This window comes from Fundulus heteroclitus, unplaced genomic scaffold (genome assembly GCF_011125445.2).
Source record: "Fundulus heteroclitus isolate FHET01 unplaced genomic scaffold, MU-UCD_Fhet_4.1 scaffold_147, whole genome shotgun sequence".
NCBI lineage: Eukaryota > Metazoa > Chordata > Actinopteri > Cyprinodontiformes > Fundulidae > Fundulus > Fundulus heteroclitus.
Window position 1 is genome coordinate 272152 of NW_023396559.1, and position 26239 is coordinate 298390.

Here is a 26239-nt window from a genome sequence, read left to right on the forward strand (position 1 = left end):
CTCTGCTCTGAATAACATACAGTACATATACTTGGTTGTGAGTCAAGCAGCTTCAAAGTCTGAATGATCAGATTACCTGTTAGTATTATCATATAAGTCCATAGCGCAAAGTAGGACAATCTTATAGGTTTTCTGAGATTATAGGTAATCTCAGAAGATTACCTATAATACCTACATTTCAGCACTGGCATAACAGCAGGGTGGTTTGAGGTGCAAAGCATACCATGGTTACATTGAAGTTTGTCTTGAAGAGTCTTAGTAATAATTATGATTAAATTGCCTCCATTAATATGGATGTAAGAGCTATAGCAAAATGATGGTATTCCCTGAGGCTCAACAGTTCTTCCACTTTATTCCACTATATCTGCATTCTGTTTTCCTCTACAGAGCTGCATTAACCAATAAATGTTATAGTTTTCTGTCCTTTTTCTCTTTCTATGTCACATATGGTCTCTTGCTCTGACTTCTTATCTTCTCAACGTTCAACTGTTGTTTCAGGTGACTTTGAATTGTAAAACCAGGGTTTCCTCCACTGTATTAGAAGCCAGGCTGGTTGAGCTCCCCCTATGAGCTGCACAGTGCTGTACCACTGCTCGGACGCTTTTTTCTCTGCTCCCTGCTTGCTTGCATTTTCCTGCCTTTTATTTTTTTTTATCTCCTTTTTATCTTTTAGCAAAAACTTCAAAAAGTTGGAGTTATTTTATATATTTTCTTTTATTTATTTTTGATTAAAAAGATGCCTACCTTCACCACAGAGGACTTTGACAAGCTTCTACAGAAGATAGCTGTTATGGAACTGAAAGTCTGTCGACTGGAAGTGAATTATGATGTAAACACTGTGTGTGGAAATGAAACAACCCTGCCTGTGATTCCGAACAATGACTACCAGCCCAGCAACTCAGCGAACAAACAGTTCCGTAAGGAAAACGAGAATACCTGGACCACTCTGGGTGCAAGACCAAAGGATCAACAAACCCCACATCTAGACAAAGAAAACTGGCCGAGACTACAGAGAGATGTCCCAAGACAAGTGAAACAACAACGGGCTGTTCTCCAAACATATGATAGGAGTAAGCCTGCTGGAAATGTTGGAATTCCATTACGAAACAGATTCGCTCCGCTCCAAAATGTGACCCAGGAGGATCACGAAAGCAATCAAAGGTATGTCAACAACCTTCACTCTAAGCTACCAGAGAAAAAACACGCCACAGGGCCAAGGACCCTAATACTACACAATAGTTCTTAAATGGGATTAAACATTTCTGTAACAAGAAAAACACAGAGGTGTTGATTTATAGCCCTTTGAACAATACCCTGGTGACTGATGTATCAGACATCCTTCAAATGGTTTTGAAAAAACGCCGGACCCTGGAAAAACTAATACAAGCTGCCGTGGGTGACGCCACCCAGATAAGAAAATCAGAAGTATTGAAAGAGGATTACATTCATCTGCTAAATATAGTTGATGGCCTTAATGTCAAGGTGTTTCTCAGTGGACCTCATGTGCCCATTAAGTGTGGAGATGAGATTTTTTCCAGAGTTCTGATGCTTAACAAATGGCTGAAAAAAACATGCAAACAAACAACCGTAACCTTCATAGACAACTTCAACATCTTTTGGGAGAGGAGACATCTGTTCAACAGAGATGGTTTCTCTCTAAATAGGTCAGGTGCAAAACGGCTGATTTCAAACATCTTCTATTCTGTGAACCATGCACCATCAGCTTTGTTCCAAAACAAAGCTCAACCAATGCCAAAACAAATGATAAGCCCAGTACAGCCCGAACAAGCCAAGATAAAGATGGCCAGAAAGATGACACAGAAAGAGGCTATGTCAGAACTACAGGAGGATTCATCCCAGATCTCAGCAGGACAAAGAGAGGACCAAGAACCTCCATCCCCACAAACACCGGTCCAGACTGCAACAACCTCCCCCTCCTCTCCACAAAGCCCAGATGTTCTTTTTCTGGATTTTTCTCACAACATGAACAAAGTCTTTAAGATTGGTCTACAGCTGACACCTCTCCACATAGCCACAGCCCTGTGACTAAACCAGCAACTTCCAAAGGCCGCAGAGCCCCAGATCCTCCTCTACGTATCACGGAACGTCCCTGTCCTCAAGATCTTCAGATAACTTCTCTGTGATACAGATCGGGCCCTGGCCGCACGTTTATCAGACATGACAGTTTCCAGCATCAGCCTGGGCCTCTTGTCAGAGAATATGGAATATCTGTGATGATACGTGGCAGAAAAAAGGAAAACAAGAATGTAACAAACAGGACCAAACACTTAAAAGTCATAAACTGTCAGATGCAACCTACCACAGAGATATCATCAACCGCTAAGTCATATAAACTTAATAATTAATTAATGACTTCATTATTAACAATAATCTTCGGAGTAAACAGATGTAATGTTTTTAACAGAAACATGGTTACATGAATCTAATGAAGAAGTTATACTGTTAGAGTCAACTCCTCCCAACTACAATTTTCTTTGTGAGAGCAGACAGCAAAGGAAAGGTGGAGGAGTGGCAACATTGTTTAATGATTCACTAAAGTGTAAAAAGGTGTTTTTGGGAAAATTTGACTCTTTTGAATATTTGGCTCTCCAGGTAAAGAGCCCGGTACGAACTATGTTTCTGAATGTTTACAGGCCTCCTAAGTCCACATAAAACTTTTTTGTTAATTATTTCAGTGACCTCCTGTCTGTGATATGCGTTGACTATGACTGTTTAATTATTGTGGGAGACTTTAACTTTCACGTTGACAACCCTGAAGACAGAAGTGCAAAAGAACTGTGTGACACACTTAGAAACTTTGGTTTAACTCAACATGTTAAACAGCCAACACACAAACAGGGACATATTTTAGACCTGATCATCACTAAAGGTCTAAAGATTTCTAAGGTCAATGTAACTGATGTTGCTCCATCTGATCACTTTTCTGTTACCTTTGAAAGCATAATTTCCAGTGACTCATTTAGCAAAAGGGACATCGTAAGAAAACACACCTTTAAGGACAATGCCACAGAAACTTTTATTCAAGCTTACTCTGCTACTTCAACTTTGGGCTGCAACTCAGTAGATGAGCTAGTAGATAACTTTCATTCTAAAGTCTCAGACATCATTGACTGTGTTGCTCCAGTTAAAGTGAAGGTTATTTCCAGGAAGAAAAAATCTTCTTGGAGAAATGCTCCAGCAGTTAGAAGTGAAAAAAGGCAGTGTCGAAAAGCTGAACGCAGGTGGAGAAAGACTAAACTCCAGGTTCACTATGACATCTATATATAGAAACTTTACAGATATAAAAGAATCTTTCTTCTCTGAGATCATAAACAAGAACATTAATAATGCTTGTGTCTTATTTGCCACAGTCGAAAGGTTAACAAACCCTCCTGTATCCGTGGCTTCCGAACTCCACTCCACCAGCGCCTGCAATGAATTTGCTAACTTCTTTACTGAGAAAATCCAAAAAATTAGAGGATCACTTTGTACATCCATACCAAGTTCAGTACCAAAGTTGTCTCCAACTAGAATTGATCTTGACCAAATGTCCCAATTCAGTCAAATAAACTACAAAAGCTTAGAGAAGATCATTCAGCAGCTAAGTTCCTCCTCTTGCTGCCTTGATGTTCTCCCCACAGTTTTCTTTAAGAAAGTTTTGCCTGTCATAGCATCTGATTTGACTCAGATAATAAACATGTCCCTTCTGTCAGGTGTTTTCCCCCAGTCTCTAAAAACAGCAATTATCAAACCACTGCGGAAAAAGAACAATTTAGACAAACTTCTACTCCAGAACTACAGGCCAATCTCAAACCTCCCCTTTATCAGTAAGATTATTGAAAAAGCTGTGTTTCAACAATTAAACACCTTCTTAACAATGACCAGCCGCTTTGACGTTTTCCAGTCTGGCTTCCGTGCTCACCATAGTACAGAGACTGCCCTTTTCAAGGTGTTAATGACATCCATATAAATACAGACTATCGAAGAACCACCGTGCTGATACTAATGGATCTCAGTGCAGCCTTTGATACTGTTGATCACTCCATCCTGTTAGAGCGCCTGGAGAACTGGGTTGGCCTCTCTGGTACAGCTCTCAACTGGTTTAAATCTTACTTAAACGACAGGGAATCTTTTGTGTCAGTAGGTAACTTTACATCAGAGATGACAAAAATCACATGTGGGGTTCCACAAGGGTCCATCCTGGGTCCCCTCCTATTTAATATCTACATGCCCCCTCTAGCTCAGATAATAATAAAAAACATCAGCTACCATAACGATGCAGACGACACACAGCTCTACATCACCATGTCACCAGGTGACTATGGACCAGTTCAGGCACTAAGTAAATGTCTTGAAGAAATCAATGCGTGGATGTGCCAAAACTTTCTTCAATTGAACAAAAACAAAACAGAAGTAATAATATTTGGACCAATAGAGGAGAGATCAAAAGTTAGCACACAGCTTCAACTGCTTCAGCTAGGAACCACTGATCAGGTCTGAAATCTGGGTGTAGTGATGGACTCAGACCTGAACCTCCAAAAACATCTAAAGACAGTTACAAGGTCGGCTTTCTATCACCTGAAGAACATTTCCAGGAGTAAAGGACTAATGTCTCAGCAAGACCTGGAAAAGCTAATCCATGCGTTTATTTTTAGTCGAATTGATTACTGCAACGGTGTTTTCACAGGTCTGCCTAAAAAGTTGATCAGACAGCTGCAGCTGATCCAGAACGCTGCTGCCCGCGTCCTCACTAAGACCAAGAAAGTAGAGCACATCACCCCAGTTCTAAAGACTTACACTGACTCCCTGTATCTCAGAGGATAGACTTTGTAATACTTCTGTTAGTCTATAAATCCCTGAATGGCTTAGCATCTAAATACATCACATACTTGTTAACAGTGTATCAACCCTCCAGACCACCCAGGTCTTCTGGTCCCAGCCTACTCTGCATACCTAGAACCAGACCTAAACACGGAGAAGCAGCATTTAGTTCCTATGCCCCACTTATCTGGAACAAACTTCCAGAAAACTGTAAAAATGCCGAAAGCCTAAGTTCTTTTAAATCAAGACTAAAAACACATTTGTTTAGGACTGCATTCGACTGCACTAGTTAAATAATCAAAAGCATTTTTTTTCAACTGCTATTTCCTACTTGATTTTTTTTCTGCTTTATTTCCTGTATTTTAATCATGTAAAGCACTTCGCATTGTCTGTGTACTGAATTTTGCCTTGCCTTCTCAATTACCCGTTTCTGTTGATACGCTTCAAAATTCCTTTGTCTTTCTTTAACTCCCTTTAACTTCCTTTAACTCCAAAATTTATTTTTTTCTTCTCTATTTGAAACGGAAGACTAAATCTAAATTTATTCCAACATGAAACCTTCCCTGAGCTGCCACCTTGTCGTGGTGGAGGGGTTTGAGTGTTCCAATGACCCTAGGAGCTATGCTGTCAGCGGCTTTATGTCCCTAGTAGGGTCACCCAAGGCAGACAGGTCCTATGTGAAGGACCAGACAAAGAGCAGCCCAAAGACCTTTAATGATGAGTACGATAAATGGACGTAGTGTTCCCTCGCCCGGACGCGGGTCACTGGGGCCCCACTCTGGAGCCAGGTTGGAGGTGGGGCATGCTGGCGAGCGCCTGGTGGCCGGGCTTTACCCAGCCCAAAGAGGAAACATGAGTCCCCCTTTCAATGGGCTCACCACCTGTCGGAGGGGCCATAGAGGTCAGGTGCGTTGTGTAATGGGTGGCAGTCGAGGGCAGCGTCCTTGGTGTTCCAATCCTTGGCTGCATAAGCTGGCTTTTGAGATGTGGAATGTCAGCTCTCTGGTCAGGAAGGAGCTTGAGCTAGTGCGCGAGGTTGAGATGTTCTGACAAGAGATAGTCGGATTCACCTCTACGCATGGCTCTGACTCTGGAACTAGTCTGCATGAGAAGGGCTGGACATTCTTCTACTCTGGAGTTGCCCCTGGTGAGAGGCGCTGAGCAGGAGTGGGCATACTTGTTGCCCCTCATCTTGGTGCCTGTACGTTAGAGTTTACCGACGTGAACGAGAGGTTGGCCTCCCTCTGCATATGTGTGGGTGGACAGGTGGGGGAGGAAGCCAGTCAGACCTGATAGGCCCAAACGTATTGTGAGGGTTTGCTGGGAATGTCTGGCAGAGTCCCCCATGGACGGAGCTTTAATTCCCATCTCCAGGAGAGCTCTGAACACATTCTGAGGGAGGTGGGGGACGTTGAGTCTGAGTGGACCATCTTCCGTGCATCTATTTTTGAGGCGGGTAGTCGGAGCTGTGGCCGCATTGGTGTCGGTGCATGTCACGGCGGCAACTCTCGGACACGCTGGTGGACACCAGCGCTGAGGGAAGCTGTCAAGCTGAAGAAGGAGTCCTATCAGGCTTTGTTGGCCTGTGGGACTCCGGAAGCACCTGATGAAGTGGCAGGTGGCTCGGTTGCTCAAGCGAAAACTCGGGCATTGGAAGAGTTTGGAGAGGCCATGGAGAAAGACTTCCGCATGGCTTCGAGGCGATTCTGGTCCACTATCCGCCATCTCAGGAGGGGGAAGCAGTGCAGTACAGACGCCGACAGTATTCATAGGGAGCGTGGTGTGCTGCTGACCTAGACTCGGGACGTTGTGTGCTGAATATTTCGAAGACCTTTTTTTAAGAGTCTGTGCATTGTGAGTGGGGGCACTAGGGTGGAAAGGTGTGAATGAGATTGTGTATGTGTTTTTTTTCCTTTTTTTTCTGTTTACTTGACAGGTTCGGGTCTGAACTGCTCCCTCTCCCAAGAAAGTGGAGCCCATCCCCCCGTCCTTCCCCCCTCCGTTGGCTGGCGCCTTGGTCCACTGGCACCTTGGCCCGCTGGTGCATTGGTGGTGCTCGGTGTTTGGGGTGGATGCTCGGGCAGGTACCGGCTCAATCCTAGTGGCTGCTTGGGGGGGCTGGCCCCTGGGGGCTCCCACGGTCTCGTCCCCGTCGCTCCTGGGGGCTTTGGCATTGCGGAGGCTGAGGGACTTCCTCGCAGCCATCTCTCCTCTTCCCTTGGTGGGGGGGCAGATTTCCTGTGTTGGCCCCTCTTGGGCGCCTTTACTTTTTGAGTCCCTTTGGGCATCTGGGGTTTTGGGTCCCCCGGCACATGCCTCTGTGATCTGGGGGGGGGGGGGGCAGGTCTTTGGCTCTTCACTACCACTATTGAGCATTTTTCTTTTGGATAAACTTTACATACACAAGTGCACTCAAATACAGGTGCTTGGTTCCAGGTCCTTACAGATTTAATTCCATACAGTAAACCCTTATTTTTATCTTCAGCTACCACATTATACATGTCGGATTAGATAATACTACATATACTTCAGCGATGGTATCAAGGTGTTACTTTTTTGTATCTGTTACACTACATCCGTTGGTTGTGCTGTTCTTTTTACATCTCTCTTTGCAGGTGATGACGCAGACAGAAGACATTTTATCATTCTCTCCATTTTATCCCCTCTTTCTTTCACCTTTTCTCCTTTTTTTCTTTGTTGTTCTTCCTTTCCTCTTCTACTTTCTCATTGTAGTGTCCATATAATTTTAAATACTCCCTGCATGAATTATAATAAAACTATTTACATGCATAAACCAAGTGGAGCACAATGGCGAAAGCCGTACTGCTCCACTTGTGAAAGTAAAATCTGTTGGGCTCTTTTTGGCATTAAGACAACAATTCTTATTGCCACATTGTGAGACAGGACACTGTGAAAAAACAGGAAACTATCTCTTGTGAGTTGCTACAATTACAAAATAATGTGTATAGTTTATTTTTTTCAGTTTATTTTTATTTAATTTTTTTTGGTGAATGCAACGTGCTTCTGTACTTCTGGACATAGCCACTGAATGGGTTGCTGTTTCCGCATTTTTTTTTAATCCAAAGACTCTTGGATTAAAGGCCAGAGTATCAGTTTGGCTGTGTTTCTCCGCCTGCGTTTAACTGAGTGTACTTTTTCTTTATCACAGAAAGTACTTCTAGACAACGGATTCTCTGCTTTGGTTTCTTTATGCATATCCCTGCTCTGTTCTATTTATCTATTTATTTATTGCAAATGGCCTCTCTGCAACAGATTCTAGAGCAAGGATGTCAAACTGGGTCAGCTGATCGTTTTTTTTTTTTGTTTTTTGTTTTTTTTATCCTGGTGACATGGCAACCACAGACAAACAAAAATTGCACTGTGAAAACATATCAGAGGAGTTTATTAAATGTTTAAATCAGAGGTAAAAGCCCAGATATTGCCCACATTAAAAGAACTTGTTAAAAAGTTAAATTGATTGCCGTTTTAAACGCTGGATGGCAGCCTCACACCATGCTCTATGTTGAAACTCCTCTGAGGCTGTGTGTGATCAGATTGACAACTCCCCCACGCACGCACACCCTGGATGTGTGATCCCGATATTTATCCCAGTGGATTACTTCGTCCTTAAAAAAATATCCAAGACAATCTTGGATATACAATTATACAGACTTTATTTATATTTTTTTCTTTTGTTTATGTTGTTATTTATAATATTTTTTTTTATCATTTACCATTTCTTGGGGATTTCTTCAAAGTTGACAATGTTGCAAGCATAGGGGTCGGCCTAAGCCACTCCCCGGAGGGGTCCATAAAAATGTACTCCTTCATGATAATCCTTGAGTATTGTTCTATACCACTGCACCACACCAGAGTGGTATTTTTTCTCTCTCCCAGTGTCCTGTCTAGCAATGTGGCAATAGGAAGTGATGTCTCAATGCCAGATAGAGCTCGACAGATTTTGCTTTTACAAGTGGAGCGAACAGCTTTCGCCATCGTGCTCCACTTGATTTATGCTTGTAAATAGCTTTATTGTGATTCCTGCAGGGAGAATTTCAAATTATATGGACACTACAATGGGAAAGTACGAGAGTAAAAGAAAAACAAGAAGAGAGAAAAAAAAAAGAAAGAAGAGGTGAAAGAAAGAAGAGATAAAAGGGAGAGAATGATAAAACCTTCTCCGTCTGCTCCATCACCTGGAAAGAGAGATGCAAAAAGAACAGCACAACCAACAGACATAAAGCAACAGATACAATCGAATAACACCTAGATGCCATTGCTAAATAATATATATTATTATGTAAGCTGACATGTGTAATGTGATACCTGAAAAAATAAAGTGAAAGAACATAAATAAATAAATTATAAGCTTATTGTATATAAGTGAACATTTAATACCTGGGACCCAACACCTGTGGGAGTTTGTGAGAGTGCACTAGTTTAGGTGAGGATTATCCAGAAGGAAATAGCTTGATAGTGGTTGTGGAGAACCAAAGGCCTGCCTTCCCCAAGCACAGAGGTAGGAGTCAGGGGACCCATAATCCCGGACTCCCAAAGGGGCCCCCAAAGCAGGGCGCCCAGGAGGGGACGACACAGGATATCTGCAACCCCCCCCCCCAAGGAAAGAATAGAGATGACCCCGAGGAAATCCCCCAGCCACCGCAATGCCGACGCCCCCAAGAGCCGCGGGGACGAGCCCGTGGGCTCCGCCGGCAGCTAGCCCCGCTGAAGTGGTCCCGGCCATGGGCCCTGGGGGCCAGAGGCGCCGGGGGCCCCGGCCGCCCCCCAGGGGGCCAGGCTCGCAAAGAAGCCACCGGGAATGGGCCGGCGCACGCCTGGGATCCCGCCCCAAACCCGAAGCCCACCAATGCGCCAGAGGGCCAAGGCGCCTGCCAGCGCAGAGGAGGAGTGCAGGACATGGGGGGATGGGCTCCGCACCTAGCGGAGACTTGAGATGTTCTTGGGAGAGGGAGCGGACCACACCCATACCTGGGAAAAAAAAAAAAAGGAAAACTCATCCACACCATCCCTCCCTTGTGCCCCACTCACCACACACAGATTAAAAAAAAAAAAGACGCTGTACACACATTTCCACATACACTCGCATCCAACACTGACCAGAGAGGGGGGTCACCCAAATCGACTATACGACTGCTTGTGCCCGACCCCCGGCCCCGCCCCCGGACCAGACTCCCCCCGGACTGGGCCCCCCAAAGAGGGAGGGCCAACACGACCCATACGAGCCACCCAGCCAGAGCCCCCCTCACCCCCTAAATACCTAATAAACCCCCTCCCTCCCCCACCTTACCCTAGCGTGGTATTTATACAAATAACCCTTTAGAGATGTCAGTAAAGGTATTTGGACTTCGGACATTTAACTTAGTAGTTATTGATAGCCTAACAGGATCATTGCTGCACAACATCATACATCCAAGGAAAGGAAGATTAAAAAGCAACAGATACAAAGAGAAAGAAAGAAGGAGGAAGTGATCTTGCCTTTGTGTTGCTGTAATCAACAAAATATATGCAATTATTCATCCAGCTGATAACTACAAAGTGCAAGTGTGACTATCAACACAAAAACACACTCAGACATCAAGTCAGTTAGCTAACACGCTATAAAGAGTGAAGCAGTTCAAAGTTCTATTAGCAATGCTTTTTCATCCCCTTTTACTTTATTTACCAGACATACCAAATAAGACCCAAGCATTCTAATTGAAGCTAACAGCCACAACCCATAATGCTGCTGGCACCTAAAACTGAGTCAACATATCAAACCAGCAAAAAATACAAAAAACATATACATAAACCCAAAACAGAAAAATACAAGAGACAGGGCTTTAAAAAGGTTATTGCAAATTTACAGATTTTTTTCAATTTAAGTTTTTTGTGACACCATCTTATTATTATTTTTTTATTTAATATCCACATATCTGAAATAGAGTGGCTGGGAAATCGGGTCCAGTATGCAAACCCAGGTGTTCCTTTCCTAAGAGACACTCTGCAGCTCATTCTGGGGGATCCCAAAGCGTTCCCAGGCCAGACGTAAGATATAGCCTCTTAAATCTAATCTGGGTATGCCCTGGGTCTCCTCTCAGTGGGACACACTCAAAAATGCCTAGACCACCTCAGCTGATACCATACACTGTGGAAGTACCCATGGTTGACAGAGTTCCTCACCCCATCTCTATGGCTGTGGCCAACTACCATACAGAGAAAGCTCATTTTAGCCACTTGTTTACGTGAAAATGTTCTGTTTATTGTGTTCCATGCTTTATGACCATACGTGAGAGTAGCAATGGAGACGGACTGGTACGTGAACAACTTTGCTTTTCTGCTCATTTCTTTCTTCACCACAACAAACTAGAGGAATGCCCTCATTGCTGCAGACAAGGTCCCAGTCTGTCTACTCATCACACTTGACCAAGATGCTTGGACTCCTCTAGAGAAGGCAAATAATTACCCCCGAAACAGCAGGAGCAATCAGCCTCTTTACAGTTGAGAACCATAGTCTAGTAATAGCATTCCAGAAAAAGAAGATTACACCAACTGTCAAAGATGGTGATTGTATTGTGAGAGTCTGGGGATTCTTAGCTCTTCCATGACCTTGATGAGATGCCATATTTAATGGAACAAATAAATTGTGCTATTTGGCTGTTTTTATTTGGGTGTGCACCTGTGTAAATATACAATATATTTCACACAAACCCACACACCTAAGGTTGTAGACTAATAAGTAAAGAAAGTGACAGTGTCATATAAGTGTTTAGTATCTTTCAGGAGGGGGGTTCTATTGCTTTTCACATCTATAGGCAGTGATCTCTTTTAGGTTTTAACATGTATGCTCAACAAAACCTCTTAGGTCTTAGTTTCTTCTTTATTAACATTAGCAAAATAATAAACCAGTATAAAAAAAAACTAATATCAAAAATGAGAAGAGCTAGAAAAAAGTCAGAAAATACAAAACACAACGATTAATTAAATAACGAATAATTAACGAATAATTAAATACATTATATGAGAGTATTGCTTTTTATTTTTGTATTTAAGTATTCGTTGACCCAGTTTTCTGTAAAACTATAACTTAAATACTATACTATAAATAGGTAAAGCTGCAAAAGCTATGTAATGTCGTCCCTACCAGGACTAATAATTACATCAGAAAACTGTCAGGAGCTCCATTCAAAGATAATATGAGTATTTGAAATCCTATTTTGTCAATTAACAACACAGACTTTATGCCCCCAACCAACTCAACATGCCCTGATCAGGGCTCTGGTTCACAATTCAACTGAACTGAGTGGACAGAAGATGGCTATGTGCACTACATTGGTACATACAAATGTTATGAAACTGGCCCTACTGATTTACTGTAGGGCTTACTAATAAAGTTAACATTAAAAATTAAACAGATTTCTGACAATGAACAAAGAAAACATGCCTGCAGTGAAAATCAGACAGGATTCTAGATCAAGATCTGAAGGCCCACAGTTTTGAGAGACATTGTCTCAGCACCTCTTAGTTCCTAATTAACTTAATTTTTAAAAAAAATTCTCTTTAAGGAAATGCATGTCTGTTTAGAGCCTTGAAAAGTGCATAAAAATCTTTGACATTCTGACTTTTTACATTCAATATATGTTTAAACACAGCTTTAATACAGTGATGAAGCTATTTTGCTAATAAGAGGGTAAGCTTGCACTTGTCATATTATCAGTGTGCGATTTGCAAAAAAAACAGAGAGGGGGGGATCATTTCAAAAGTTTTATTAATGAATAAAAAGTATGATTAATAATGGTTAGCTAGCAGGTGCTCTTTCAGGTAGTTAGCTAGATCCAGTAGGTTAGACTATTGTTTTTAAACTTGGGCCATCTACTGTCTGGACTCGGGAGTGGGTATTAGTTTACTTTAACTGCTTTGAACAGAAAACGTATTAATACTCTTTAAAAACAGACAACAAAAAATTAAATTAACAAATGTGAAGGACACAAGACATGTATTTATATTAGGGCTGTCAAACGATTAAAACGATTGAATTTGAATCGATTAATCACATAATATTGATAGTTAACTCGAGATTAATTGCAAATTAATCGCACGTTTTATCCTTTTATTTCTGCAAGTGTAATAGCCTGTTTGGGCATTTTAATATGCAATTTTGCAATAAATGACACTAATAAAATACATGCTTGTACAAAAAATATTTTTATTTTGTTATTTTTCAAGAACTTTTGAGAATTGGAATGAAAACATCCTAGTGCCAAATGTTAAACTCTGGACTATAATGGCTAAATGACTAATCATGACGCCCTGATGTTTACACAATGTGTAAACAAATGTGTAAATAAATACCTGTTTTCATGCCGATATATATTTTTTGGCCTCTTAAACAAAGATAGACATGGTATTAGGCATATACAAATAAATTAATAAAAATTTTACATTTCAATAAAGTCACAAGTTTTATTGTTCGTTTTTTCCACTCTCTCTGAGCTTTCACATCAACAACAATATTTTTGTTTGCTGTTTATATCCATATTCATACAGTTTAAGCCTGGTAAAAAAGGTTTTAAATTTCTAGGTCATTCCAGTCTTACACTTTGCTTGCAACTGCAGGAGCTGAATACCTTGAAAGAGACTGTTTAGCAACTGTTTAGTAACTCCAGGTCCTTTGTTTGGCAACGTAATTCAGCCTTAGTTTGTCAAATACAGAGAAAACAAATTAATAAGCATTAAAGTACGGTTTATGGGTTGGGTTTCTGCAATGTTATCAACGTGTTAAAAGCTCATCTTCAGAACCAATGTCTGCTCAAAATGGTGATCTGCACCAAGTAATCTACTTTCAGCAGTTATCACCGGTTATTGCACCGTAAACTGCAGAAAATACGTGCAGAGTTGCTTTGTCTGCCTTTACTACCGTCGGCTTCTATGGCGGAGGGATATTTCAGCTGGATACAAAGTGTCTAGTGCAGGAAGGTCTCTTAATACCTGCTGTTTCGTCACTTATTTTAGAGCCCAAATAAGCGATTTCACTTTCAGAAACGTGCCCAAAAAAAACGCAACCCGTGACTTGTGAAATTTACAAGCGCCTTTAGAATAAAACAAGCCCAAAGTCGCATGAAATAAACAGTCTGTGCAACAGTGAGCGCGGGTCTGTTTTGCTACAGTCTCTAGCGCTCTTGAAACTACGGAATACGGCGAGGATAAAAGAAACACAGTCCAGAGACCACAGCAGGGAAAAAACATTATGGAACGGTGTGTGTGTTTTGACGCGCAATTAACGGGGACAATAAAAACGTCTGCGTTGTGGTCTAACAAACGTAACGCGTTAATAACGCGTTAAAACTGACAGCCCTAATTTATATACATTTTTAAAAATCCATAATATTACTTATTCAGACCGGTGGGGTCTGGGGGGGGGGGGGATACCCCCCCCCCCCCCCCCCAGGGATAAAACATGAATGACCTTGGGGGTTTGGACATCACAAACACAGGGGGGGTGAATCCCCTCCACCACCCCCCCCCCCCAGCAAATCGCACCCAGCATATTATACTCAAAGAATCTACACCCATGCATTTAAAATTTATAAATGTCTGTATGATATACTTGAACACATATTCCTGTGAGAAGATGAGTTGCATTTTATTTTAAGTGTGAGGGAGTTTTACCTATTCTAAGGACAACAAAGACAACAATTTAGATATTACAAGAACATTTAGAAAATAGGGATTTATTAGATCTCAGGACTCGAAATAAAAAGGAAGTGAAAGTAAAGGCAATCCTGTTATTGGATAAACACACCAACACCCCAACACCCCAGTATGCATCCTCTTACCAAGTGAGTGTCCAAGTACACCTTAAGGCTTTCCAAATCCTGCCTGGGCTGCGTCCAGTTTTCTGTGCTGTCTACTGCCTCTTGTAACCATAAGATGAATCTGTCCACCTTCCGCACAAAACACTGGAAACAGGGAATACAGAATATTAATGACAGAATTAAATCTGAAACGTAACATATAAAACAACTTCACACATAAAAAGCTTTCAAACCCTAACTTAAAAACAGATGGGGGCAGGAGGTGGAGGGACAAAGAAAATAGATTGAAATATAGGATGAATAAGCAACAGGGGGTACAGGTGTTTAAAACTCAGACTCAGAGTCTCCAAAATAATATGATAGAGAAGGATAGAATGATAGGCTGCGCAGTGACGCAGTGGGTAGCACTGTTGCCTTGCAGCAAGGCGCTCCTGGGTTGAAGTCCACGGGTCTTTCTGCATGAAGTTTGCATGTTCTCCCTGTGCGGGTTCTCTGCGGGTACTCCGGCTTCCTCCCACAGTCCAAAAACATGACTGTTAGGTTATTTGGCCTCTCTAAAATTCCCCTTAGGTGTGATTGCGTGTATGAATGGTTGTTTGTGGGGTAGGGGGAAGGTTAGGGTTAGGACTGCCGACCTGTCCAGGGTGTACCCCGCCTCTCGCCAATTGACAGCTGGAGATAGGCACTAGCAACCCTCACAACCCCAATAGGCATATAAGCATATTCGAAAATGGATGGATGAATGGATGGATGGATGGATGGATGGACGGACGGACGGACGGATGAATGGATGGATGGAAAGAAAGATTGATGGACACCTATGAAATACGTAGATGTTGAAAAGTCAAAATAAAGAGGCAAATTAATGGGAAGGACACAAATGAACAGAATTCAAGGCTACTTTTCTAATCTCTGTTGATAAGTGTCAAAAGAAGTCGTCTTGAAAAACAAAAAAGTTGTGGGTTCAGTTCCAGCTTCCTCCTCTGTCATAAGTTGATATAGCCTACCCTTGGGCAAGACACTAAGCTTAAAGTTGCCTACCAATCTGAGTATGAATGTGTGTGCTGTAAGGTTGAAAGTGGCTCTCAGTGAGTGTGTGTGTAGTGTGTGTGTGTAGCCTTTAAAACTATCCTAGATTCAATTGGTTTTGCTCAAATTGTGCATAAACCGACGGACTCTTGCCTTCATACTTTGGACTTTGTGCTGACATATGGCACTGATTGTGAAGAATTAACAGTATTTCCAGTATGTCCTATCTGACCATTTTTTGATAACCTTTGAGTTCAATATAACTGAGTTCTCCACCCCCAAAAGAAGGTTTCATTATATTAGATCTTTATCAGATAATGCTGTATCACAGAAATGCCCTGCGATGGCAGTAATGTTGTTTCTTCCAATTCACAAATGGGCACTTTTGTTGACTGTGTCACTTCCTCATTGCGTTTTGCATTAGACAATGTAGCTCCCTTGAAAAACAAGGTGATTATTCACAGGAAGCTGGCTCCCTGGTTTAATTTAGAGCTGCAATCTTTGAAGCACAATGTTAGGAAATTGGAGAGATAATGCCGCTCTACACATCATGAGGAATCCTACCTAATCTGTAAAAACAGTCTACTGCTGTATAAAAAGACTATTTGCAGAGTTAGAGCAGCATTTTTTCATCAGTAATAGAGGAGAATAAAAATAATCTCTTCATTACAGTTGCCAAATTTAACTTATTGTTAGAGTGGTTTAGGTTACCCTGAGCTATCTCTATATTTATGCTGCTATAGGCTTAGGCTGCTGGAGGACATCAGGGTCTATTTCTCTCATTCTGCTGAGTTCTCCTACTGTTTTCCAACTTGTTGTCGTTTCAGCTTTTAACTTTTTGTTCTCTGTCATTTTTTCTTCATAGTAGGTACACCTGGTCTGGCGTTCTGTTAACTGTGACATCATCCAGGGAAGACAGATCACCCACTATTACCATATAACGTAGAACAGATTACTGGATCAATGTGTGCTTCTGTGCTTTTTTGTCTGTCTTGTTGTGTCTCTGCTCTGTCTTCCGTAACCCCAGTGGGTCGAGGCAGATGACCGTTCATACTGAGCCTGGTTCTGCTGGAGGTTTTTCCTTCCCATTAATGGGGAGTTTTTCTTTCCGTTGTCGCTTCATGCTTGCTCAGTATGAGGGATTGCTGCAAAACCATGGACAATGCAGACGACTCTCCCTGTGGCTCTACGCTTCTCCAGGAGTGAATGCTGATTGTCAAGACTTGATGCAATCTACTAGCCTCGTGAGACCATCCTGATCTCGCGAGCTTTCAAGGTTTCACTCGCAGATCAGTCTGGCTACTCTCCGTTAAAGAAAATTTGGAGCCGTTCACCAAACGAACGTCCAATCAGCGTTGGCTTTGAGGCGGGTTGAGGTGTGACGCAATGAGAAGCGCGTCAGTTCAGTCTAAAGAACATGGCGGCTTCGGCCGATGAAACTAGCGGTAGCGTGGCTATCGAGCAAGTTTTATCGGAATTACAGAGTATTTCTTTGCTGAGCTAATGAGCCTTTACGTGCAGCAGCAAGAGTAGCTTGGCTTGTGGTTGTGTTTTCGTCGTCGCTCGTAACAGAGTGACGACGAATCTGATTGGTTCATTTGGCCCGTCTATCACCAACATAGGCCAATCAGCTAACCAGTATTTTCGCCCCTTCCCAAAATTACTTCAACGGAAGGTTTCCAGATGGATATGCGGAGCAAATCTATCTGGCGGAGGAGTCAGGTAAGCAATCTACTTGGTTTCCTTAGATTTTTTTGATCAGTATAATCTGATCCAATCTGTATAACCTAATTGAATTTGACCTTGGAAAGTGCCTAGAGATGACATGTTTCATGAATTGGCGCTTTATAAATAAAATTTAATTGAACTGAATATATATATATATATATATATATATATATATATATATATATATATATATATATATATATATATATATAATCAGGATACAATTAGATTATCAATATGTGCTTAAGGTCCAGACTCTCAGCTGTAGTTTTTAGAGTATTCACATCCAAGTTGGAGCAAGGGTTTATGAATTACAGCACTTTAATATTTAGCCGCCTCTTTTTCAAGGGACCAAAAGTAATTGGACAATTGACTCAGACGACTGCAAAATAAATAACAAAGCTGCATGAGCCCCTACCTCATTAACCTGTCATCAATTAGGCAGTTAAAAGGTTTGGAGTTGAATCCAGGTGTTGCGTTTGCATTTGGAACCTGTTGTTGTGAACACACAACATGCGGTCAAAGGATCTCTGAATGGAGGTGAAATAGACCATCCTGAGTCTGAATAAAATAATAAATCCATCAGAGAGATAGCAGAAATGTTAGGAGTGGCCAAATCAACAGTTTGGTACATTCTGAGAAAAAAGCTGTGATCTTGTGAACTCAAAGAGGCCTAGACATCCACGGAAGACAACAGTGGTGGATGATTGCAGAATCCTTTCCATGGTGAAGAAAAACCCCTTTACAACATCCACTCAAGTGAAGACCACTCTCCATGAAGTAGATGTATCAGTATCTAAGTCTACCATAAAAAGAAGACTTCATGAGAGCAAATACAAAGGATTCACCACAAGGTGCAAACAATTAATAAGACTCAAAAATTGAAAAACCAGAATTGACTTTCCCAAAAAAAAAAAACTGAATAAGTCAGCCCAGTTCTGGAAGAGCATTCTTTGGACAGATGAGAAAAATATCAACCTGTGCCAGAATGATGGGAAGAAGAAAGTTTGGAGAAGAATTGGAATAGCTCATGATCCAAAACATACCACATCTTCTGTAAAACATGGTGGAGGCAGTGCGATGGCACGGGCATGCATGGCTTCCAACGGCACTGGGTCACTTGTGTTTATTGATGTGACAAAAGACAGATGAATTCTGAAGTGTATAGGGCTATATTTTCTGCTTAGATTCAGCCAAATACAGAAAAGTTGGTTGGATGGTGCTTCACAGTACAGATGGACAATGATCCAAAACATACAGCAAAAGCAACCCAAGAGTTTTTTTTAAAGCAAATAAGTGTAATATTCTGCAATGGCCGAGTCAATCACCAGATCTCATCCCAATCGAGCAGGCATTTAATTTGCTCGAGACAAAACTTAAGGCAGAAAGACCCACAAACAAGCAACAACTGGAGACATCTGCAGTAAAGGCTTGGCAAAGCATCACAAAGGTGAAAACCCAGCGTCAGTCATTGCCTGCAACGGATTCTCAACAAAATATTGAAAAGTAACATTTTACTTAGGGTTATGTTTATTTGTCCAATTACTTTTGAGCCCATGAAATGAGGAGCACTTATATAAAAATAGCTACAATTGCTACATGTTTAATCATATTTTTTTCAGCCCTCTTGAATTAAATCTTAAAATCTGTACTTGAATTATATTGTAGTTGTCCCATTTCAAATCCAATGTGGTGACATACAGAGCCTTAATTATGAAGATTGTGTCACTGTCCAAATATTTCTGGGACTTACTGTATAAAACTGCTTTCTCATCCACCCTTCATACTCCTGAGCAGGGTGGGTGGTTCTCCATTTCTCAGGTTCAAGTCCTCTACCATTTGCTTTCTCCGCGTCTCTGCCTGCTCGGACGCTTTTTTTCTCTGCTCCCTGCTTGCTTGCATTTTCCTGCCTTTTACTTTTTATCTCCTTTTTATCTCTTAACCAAAACCACAGAAAGTTGGATTTAGTTACTTTGTTTATTTTCTTTTACTTATTTTTTTATTTTGATTTTGAAAAGATGCCTACCTTCACCACAATGGACTTTGACAAGCTTATACAGAAGATAGCTGTTATGGAATTGAAAATCTGCCGACTCGAAGTGAATTATGATGCAAACGCCGCGCATGGAAATGAAACAACCCTGCCTGTGATTCCAAACGGTGACCACCAGCCCAGCGACTCAGCAAACAAACAGTTCCCTGAGGAAAATGAGAATCCCTGGACCACTCTGGGTGCGAGACCAAAAGATCAACGAACCCCACGCAATGCTGTTTCTTCCCATTCACAAATCGATACCTTTGCTAACAGTGTGACTTCCTCATTGAATTCTGCATTAGACAATGTAGCTCCCTTGAAAAACAAGGGATTATTCACAGGAAACTGGCTCCCTGGTTTAATTCAGAGCTGTGTTCCTTGAAGCACAATGTTAGGAAATTGGAGAGAAAATTTCGCTTTACACACCAAGAGGAATCCTACTTAATCTGGAGGGACAGTCTATTGTTGTATAACAAGACCCTTCGCAGAGTTAGAGCAGCATATTTTTCATCATTAATTGAAGAGAATAAAAATAATCCTAGATTTCTCTTTAGTACAGTTGCCAAACTTACCCAGCTCTGTTGATCCATCCGTTCCCTTAGCTCTTAGTAGTAACAATTTTATGGGATTCTTCATAAATAAAATTGATGCCATTAAAAATAAAATAATTGGCATCCTCCCAAACATGATTACCTCATCCTCAGTAAGTGAGGCAGCATTGGAGGAATCTTTAGAACCTGCACAGTGTTTGAACTGTTTAGAAGCAGTAGAACTTTCTGAGCTATCTAAAATTTTAGCTTCATCTAAACCTTCTACCTGTATGTTAGACCCAATCCCAACCAAGTTGTTTAAGGACATATTCCCTTTGATCAGTGGCCCTATTTTGGACATGGTCAATCTATCCTTAGTAAATGGATATGTACCACAGGTTTTTAAAGTAGCTGTTATTAAACCTTTACTTAAGAAACCTTCTCTTGATCAAGATGAGTTAGTAAACCACAGACCTATATCTAATCTTCTTTTCTTATCTAAAATTCTTGACAAAGTAGTTGCTAATCAACTTTGTGAACATTAACAAAGCAATGACCTACTTGAGGAGTTTCAGTCAGAAACTTCAGAGGCTTCAGAGCTCATCATAGCACTGAAACAGCTCTGGTGAATTCAATTCAATTCAATTTTATTTATATAGCGCCAAATCATGAAACATGTCATCTCAAGGCACTTTACAAAATCAAGTTCAATCATATTACACAGATTGGGTCAGATTAGACAGATTGGTCAAAAATGTCCTATATAAGGAAACCAGTTGATTGCATCAAAGTCCCGACAAGCAGCATTCACTCCTGGGGAACCGTAGAGCCACAGGGAGAGTCGTCTGCATTGTACATGGCTTTGCTGCAATCCCTCATACTGAGCAAGCATGAAGCGACAGTGGGAAGAAAAACTCCCCATTAACGGGAAGGAAAACCTCCGGCAGAACCGGGCTCAGTATGAACGGTCATCTGCCTCGACCGACTGGGGTTACAGAAGACAGAGTAGAGACACAACAAGAGAGACAAAAAGACACAGAAGCACACATTGATCTAGTAATCTGTTCTACATTAGATGGTAGTAGCGGGTGAGCCGTCTTCTCTGGATGATGTCATAGTTAACAGAACGCCAGACCAGGTGTACCTACTATGAAGAAAAAGAGAGAGAGCAAAAAGTTAAAAGCTGAAATGACGACAGTCATTTCAATGTAATACAATGCAAAACTGGAGAACAGTAGACTGAAGAACAGTAGAAATCAGTAGTGAAGGTCACTAATGATATTTTCATGGCCTCAGATAATGGACTTGTGTCTGTACTTGTCCTGTTAGATCTCAGTGCTGCATTTGATACAGTTGATCACAATATTTTCCTACAAAGACTTGAACATACTGTAGGGATTAAGGGGGAAGCATTAGGCTGGTTTAAATCTTATCTGTCGGACAGATTCCAGTTTGTTCATGTTAATAATAAATCTTCCTCAAACTCTAGGGTCACCTGTGGAGTACCACAGGGTTTAGTCCTTGGACCAATTCTCTTTACTATATATATGCTTCCGATCGGCAAAATTATCAGACAGCATGGGATTAATTTCCACTGTTATGCTGATGACACTCAGCTATATTTATCCATAAATCCTGATGAATCCAATCAATTACTTCGACTGCAGTCATGTCTTGATGACATCAAAAGCTGGATGACTTTAAATTTCTTGCATCTAAATTCTGGCAAGACCGAAGTTGTAATCTTTGGGCCAGACTACTCAAAAAATAAACTTCTTAACCAATCACTTAATCTGGGTTGCATTAACTTTGCCTCTGGTAATAGAGTAAAAAATCTTGGTGTTATTTTTGACCAAGACATGTCATTTAAATCCCATATTAAACAGGTTTCCAGAGTTTCCTTTTTTCACCTCCGGAATATCGCCAAAATTAGAAACATTCTGTCCAGGAGTGATGCTGAAAAACTGGTCCATGCATTTGTTACTTCAAGGCTGGACTATTGTAATTCTTTACTATCAGGAAGTCCACAAAATGCAGTTCAAAACTTCAGCGGATCCAAAATGCTGCAGCAAGAGTTCTGATGAAAATCAACAAGCGGGATCATATTTCTCCAATTTTAGCTTCCCTTCATTGACTTCCTGTTAAATCAACAATAGAATTTAAAATTCTTCTTCTAACGTATAAAGCCCTTAATAATCAAGCTCCATCATATATCAGAGCTCTGATTACCCCGTATGTTCCTAACAGAGCACTTCGCTCTCAGACTGCAGGTCTGCTGGTGGTTCCTAGAGTCTCTAAAAGTAGAATGGGAGGCAGATCCTTTAGCTATCAGGCTCCTCTCCTGTGGAACCGACTCCCAGGTTTGGTCCGTGAGGCAGACACCCTGTCTACTTTTAAGACTAATCTTAAAACTTTCCTTTTTGACAAAGCTTATAACTAGAGTGGCTCAAGTTTCTCAAAGCTACCTTTATAGTTTTACTACTATAGGCTTAGGCTACTGGAGGACATCAGGATCTAATTTTCTCACTCTATAGAGTACTACTGTTAGTACTGAATGCTGCTTGTCGGGACTTTGATGCAATCAACTGGTTTCCTTATATAGGAACATTTTTGACCAATCTGTATAATCTGACCCAATCTGTATAATATGATTGAACTTGACTTTGTAAAGTGCCTTGAGATGACATGTTTCATGAATTGGCGCTATATAAATAAAATTGAATTGAATTGAATTAATGACAATGCCACGGAAACTTCTATTAAAGCTTACTCTGCTACTTCAACCTTGGGCTGCAACTCAGTAGATGAGCTAGTACATTACTTTCATTCTAGAGTCTCAGACATCATTGACTGCATTGCTCCAGTTAAAGTGAAGGTTATTTCCGGGAAGAAAAAATCTCCTTGGAGAAATGCTCCAGCAGTTAGAGGTGAAAAAAGGGAGTGTCGAAAAGCTGAACGCAGGTGGAGAAAGAACAGACTCCAGGTTCACTATGAAATCTATAAAGAGAGACTTTACAGATATAACTTACAACTGAAAAATGCAAGAGAATCTTTCTTCTCTGAGATCATAAACAAGAACATTAATAATGCTTGTGTCTTATTTACCACAGTCGACAGGTTAACAAATCCTCCTGTATCCGTGGCTTCTGAACTCCACTCCACCAGGGCCTGCAATGAATTTGCTAACTTCTTTACTGAGAAAATCCAAAAGATTAGAGGATCACTTTGTACATCCATTCCAAGTTCAGTACCAAAGTTGTCTCCAACTAGAATTGATTTTGACCAAATGTCCCAAATCACCCAAATAAACCACAAAAGCTTAGAGCAGATCACTCAGCAGCTAAGTTCCTCCTCCTGCTGTCTTGATGTTCTGCCCACAGTTTTCTTTAAGAAAGTTTTGCCTGTCATAGCGTCTGAGTTGACTCAGATAATAAACACGTCCCTTCTGTCAGGTGTTTTCCCCCTGTCCCTAAAAACAGCAATTATCAAACCACTGCTGAAAAAGAACAATTTAGACAAACTTCTACTCCAGAACTACAGGCCCATCTTAAACCTCACCTTTATCAGTAAGATTATTGAAAAATAATCTTACTGGCTTCCGTGCTCACCACAGCACAGAGACTGCCCTTATCAAGGTGTTTAATGACATCCATATAAATACAGACTGTGGAAGAACCACCGTGCTGGTACTATTGGACCTCAGTGCAGCATTTGATACTGTTGATCACTCCATCCTGTTAGAGCGCCTGGAGAACTGGGTCGGCCTCTCTGATACAGCTCTCAACTGGTTTAAATCCTACTTAAAGGACAGGGACTTTTTTGTATCAGTAGGTAACTTTACATCAGAAATGACAAAAACCACATGTGGGGTATCCCAAGGGTCCATCCTGGGTCCCCTCCTCTTCAACATATACATGCTCCCTCTAGCTCAGATCATAAAAAACAGCAACATCAGCTACCATAACTATGCAGATGACACACAGCTTTACATCACCATGTCACCAGGTGACTATGAACCAGTTCAAGCACTGAGTAAATGCCTAGAAGAATTCAATACGTGGAGGCGCCAACATTTTCTTCAATTGAACAAAAACAAAACAGAAGTAATAATATTTGGACCAATAGAGAAGAGATGAAAGGTTAGCACACGGCTTCAGTCGCTTCATTTAGAAACCACTGATCAGGCCCGAAATCTGGGTGTAAAAATGGACTCAGACCTGAACCTCCAGGTTCTGGAGGGGGCATGGGAGTTTGCCCAACCAGTCTACATGTGCTTCGTGGATCTGGAGAACGCATTCGACCGTGTCCCCCGAGGGATCCTGTGGGGGGTACTCCAGGAGTATGAAGTACTGGACCCTTTAAGAAGGGCTGTCAGGTCTCTGTACGACCGGTGTACAGTAAGTCGGACTCGTTTCCGGTGAGAGTTGGACTCTGCCAAGGTTGCCCTTTGTCACCGATTCTGTTCATAACTTTTATGGACAGAATTTCTAGGCGCAGCCAAGGTGTTGAGGGGATCCGTTTTGGTGGCCTTAGGATTGCGTCTCTGTTATTCGCGGATGACATGGTCCTATTGGCTTCATCAGGGCGTGATCTACAGCTCTCACTGGAGTGGGTCGCAGCCGAGTGCGAAGCGGCCGGGATGAGGATCAGTGCCTCCAAATCCGAGACCAAGGTCTTGAACCGGAAAAGGGTAGAGTGTCTTCTTCGGGTTGGGGAGGATGTGCTGCCCCTAATGGAGAAGTTCAAGTATCTTGGGGTCTTGTTCAAGAATGAGGGGAAGATGGAGCGGGAGATCGACAGGCGGATTGGTGCGGCGTCTGCTGTGAAGCGGGCGCTGTACCAATCCGTTGTGGTAAAGAGAGAGCTGAGCCAAAAGACGAAGCTCTTGATTTACCGGTCGATCGACGTTCCTACCCTCATCTATGGTCACAAACTTTGGGTCGTGACCGAAAGAACGAGATCCCGGATACAGGCGGCTTTTTTCTCAAGTTTTCTCCGTAGTGTGTCTGGGCTCTTGCTTAGAGATAGGGTGAGGAGCTCAGTCATCCAGGGAGGACTCAGAGTAGAGCCGCTGCTCCTCCACGTCGAGAGGAGCCAGTTGAGGTGGCTCGGGCATCTGGTCAGGATGCCTCCTGGACGCCTCCCTGGTGAGGTGTTCCGGGCACGTCCCACCGGGAGGAGGCCTAGGGGAAGACCCAGGACACGCTGGAGGGACTATGTCTCCCGGCTGGACTGGGAACGCCTTAGGATTCCCCCAGAGGAGCTGGCCCAAGTGGCCGGGGAGAGGGACGTCTGGGCCTCCCTACTGAAGCTGCTACCCCCGTGACCCGACCCCGGATAAGCCGAAGAAAACGGACAGACGGACGGACAAATTGATTACTGCAATGGTGTTTTCACGGGTCTGCCTAAAAAGTGGATCAGACAGCTGCAGCTGATCCAGAACGCTGCTGCCTGCGTCCTCACTAAGACCAAGAAAGTAGAGCACATAACCCCAGTTCTAAAGTCCCTTCACTGGCTCCCTGTATCTCAGAGAATAGACTTTAAAATATATCTGTTAGTCTATAAATCCCTAAATGGCTTAGCACTTAAATACATTACAGATTGTTATCAGTGTATCACCCTTCCAGACCACTGAGGTCTTCTGGCTCCAGCCTACTCTGTATACCTAGAACCAGCACTAAACAAGGAGAAGCAGCATTTAGTTCCTATGCTCCGCTTATCTGGAACAAACCTCCAGAAAACTGTAAAAGTGAGGAAAGCCTGAGTTCTTTTAAATCAAGATTAAAAACACATTTGTTTAAAATTGCCTTTGACTGTTCTAGTTAAACTGTTTTACTGTTTTTAATGTTCTTCTTTGTTTCTACATTCTATCCCTACTTGCTTTTATTCTATTTTCTATCTTCATTTTATTCCTACTTGCTTTTATTTTGCTATATTTTAATCATGTAAAGCACTTTGCATTGTCTTTGTATTGAATTGTGCTATATAAATAAATTTGCCTTGCCTTGCCTTGCCTTACCAGAGGCCTGGGATCTTGAGGGTTCTTCTTAGGATCTTAGCTGTTTTTAAGATAGTGCTCTTCAGGACTGCTATGTCTGATGTTGTCTTCATCTTCCAGGCTCTTTCTAGTTCTATACTGAGCCCTTAGTATTTTTCCAGTTTCTTGTTCTCTTTTTTCCGATGTTTCCATCACTTGAGATGGCTACATCAATCACAACGGCTGTCCTCTTCTGCTTATCAATGATCACAATGTCCAGTTGGTTGGGCATTACCATTTTGTCTGT

General features: G+C 41.8%; 1 protein-coding gene across 6 annotated transcripts in view; it reads right to left on the minus strand.

Annotated features, from left to right (window-relative positions):
- LOC105916552 (A-kinase anchor protein 6) overlaps positions 1–26239 on the minus strand; it is a 421177-nt gene that overhangs the window by 225446 nt on the left and 169492 nt on the right. For 5 of the 6 annotated variants that reach the window (XM_036129221.1, XM_036129223.1, XM_036129222.1 and 2 more), the window contains exon 9: positions 14655–14777. In XM_036129221.1, coding sequence (XP_035985114.1) covers positions 14655–14777 — 123 coding nt within the window. Of the gene's footprint in view, positions 1–9617; positions 9811–14654; positions 14778–26239 lie in introns of those variants that run through there. The other variant, XM_036129226.1, reaches the window with a different exon arrangement.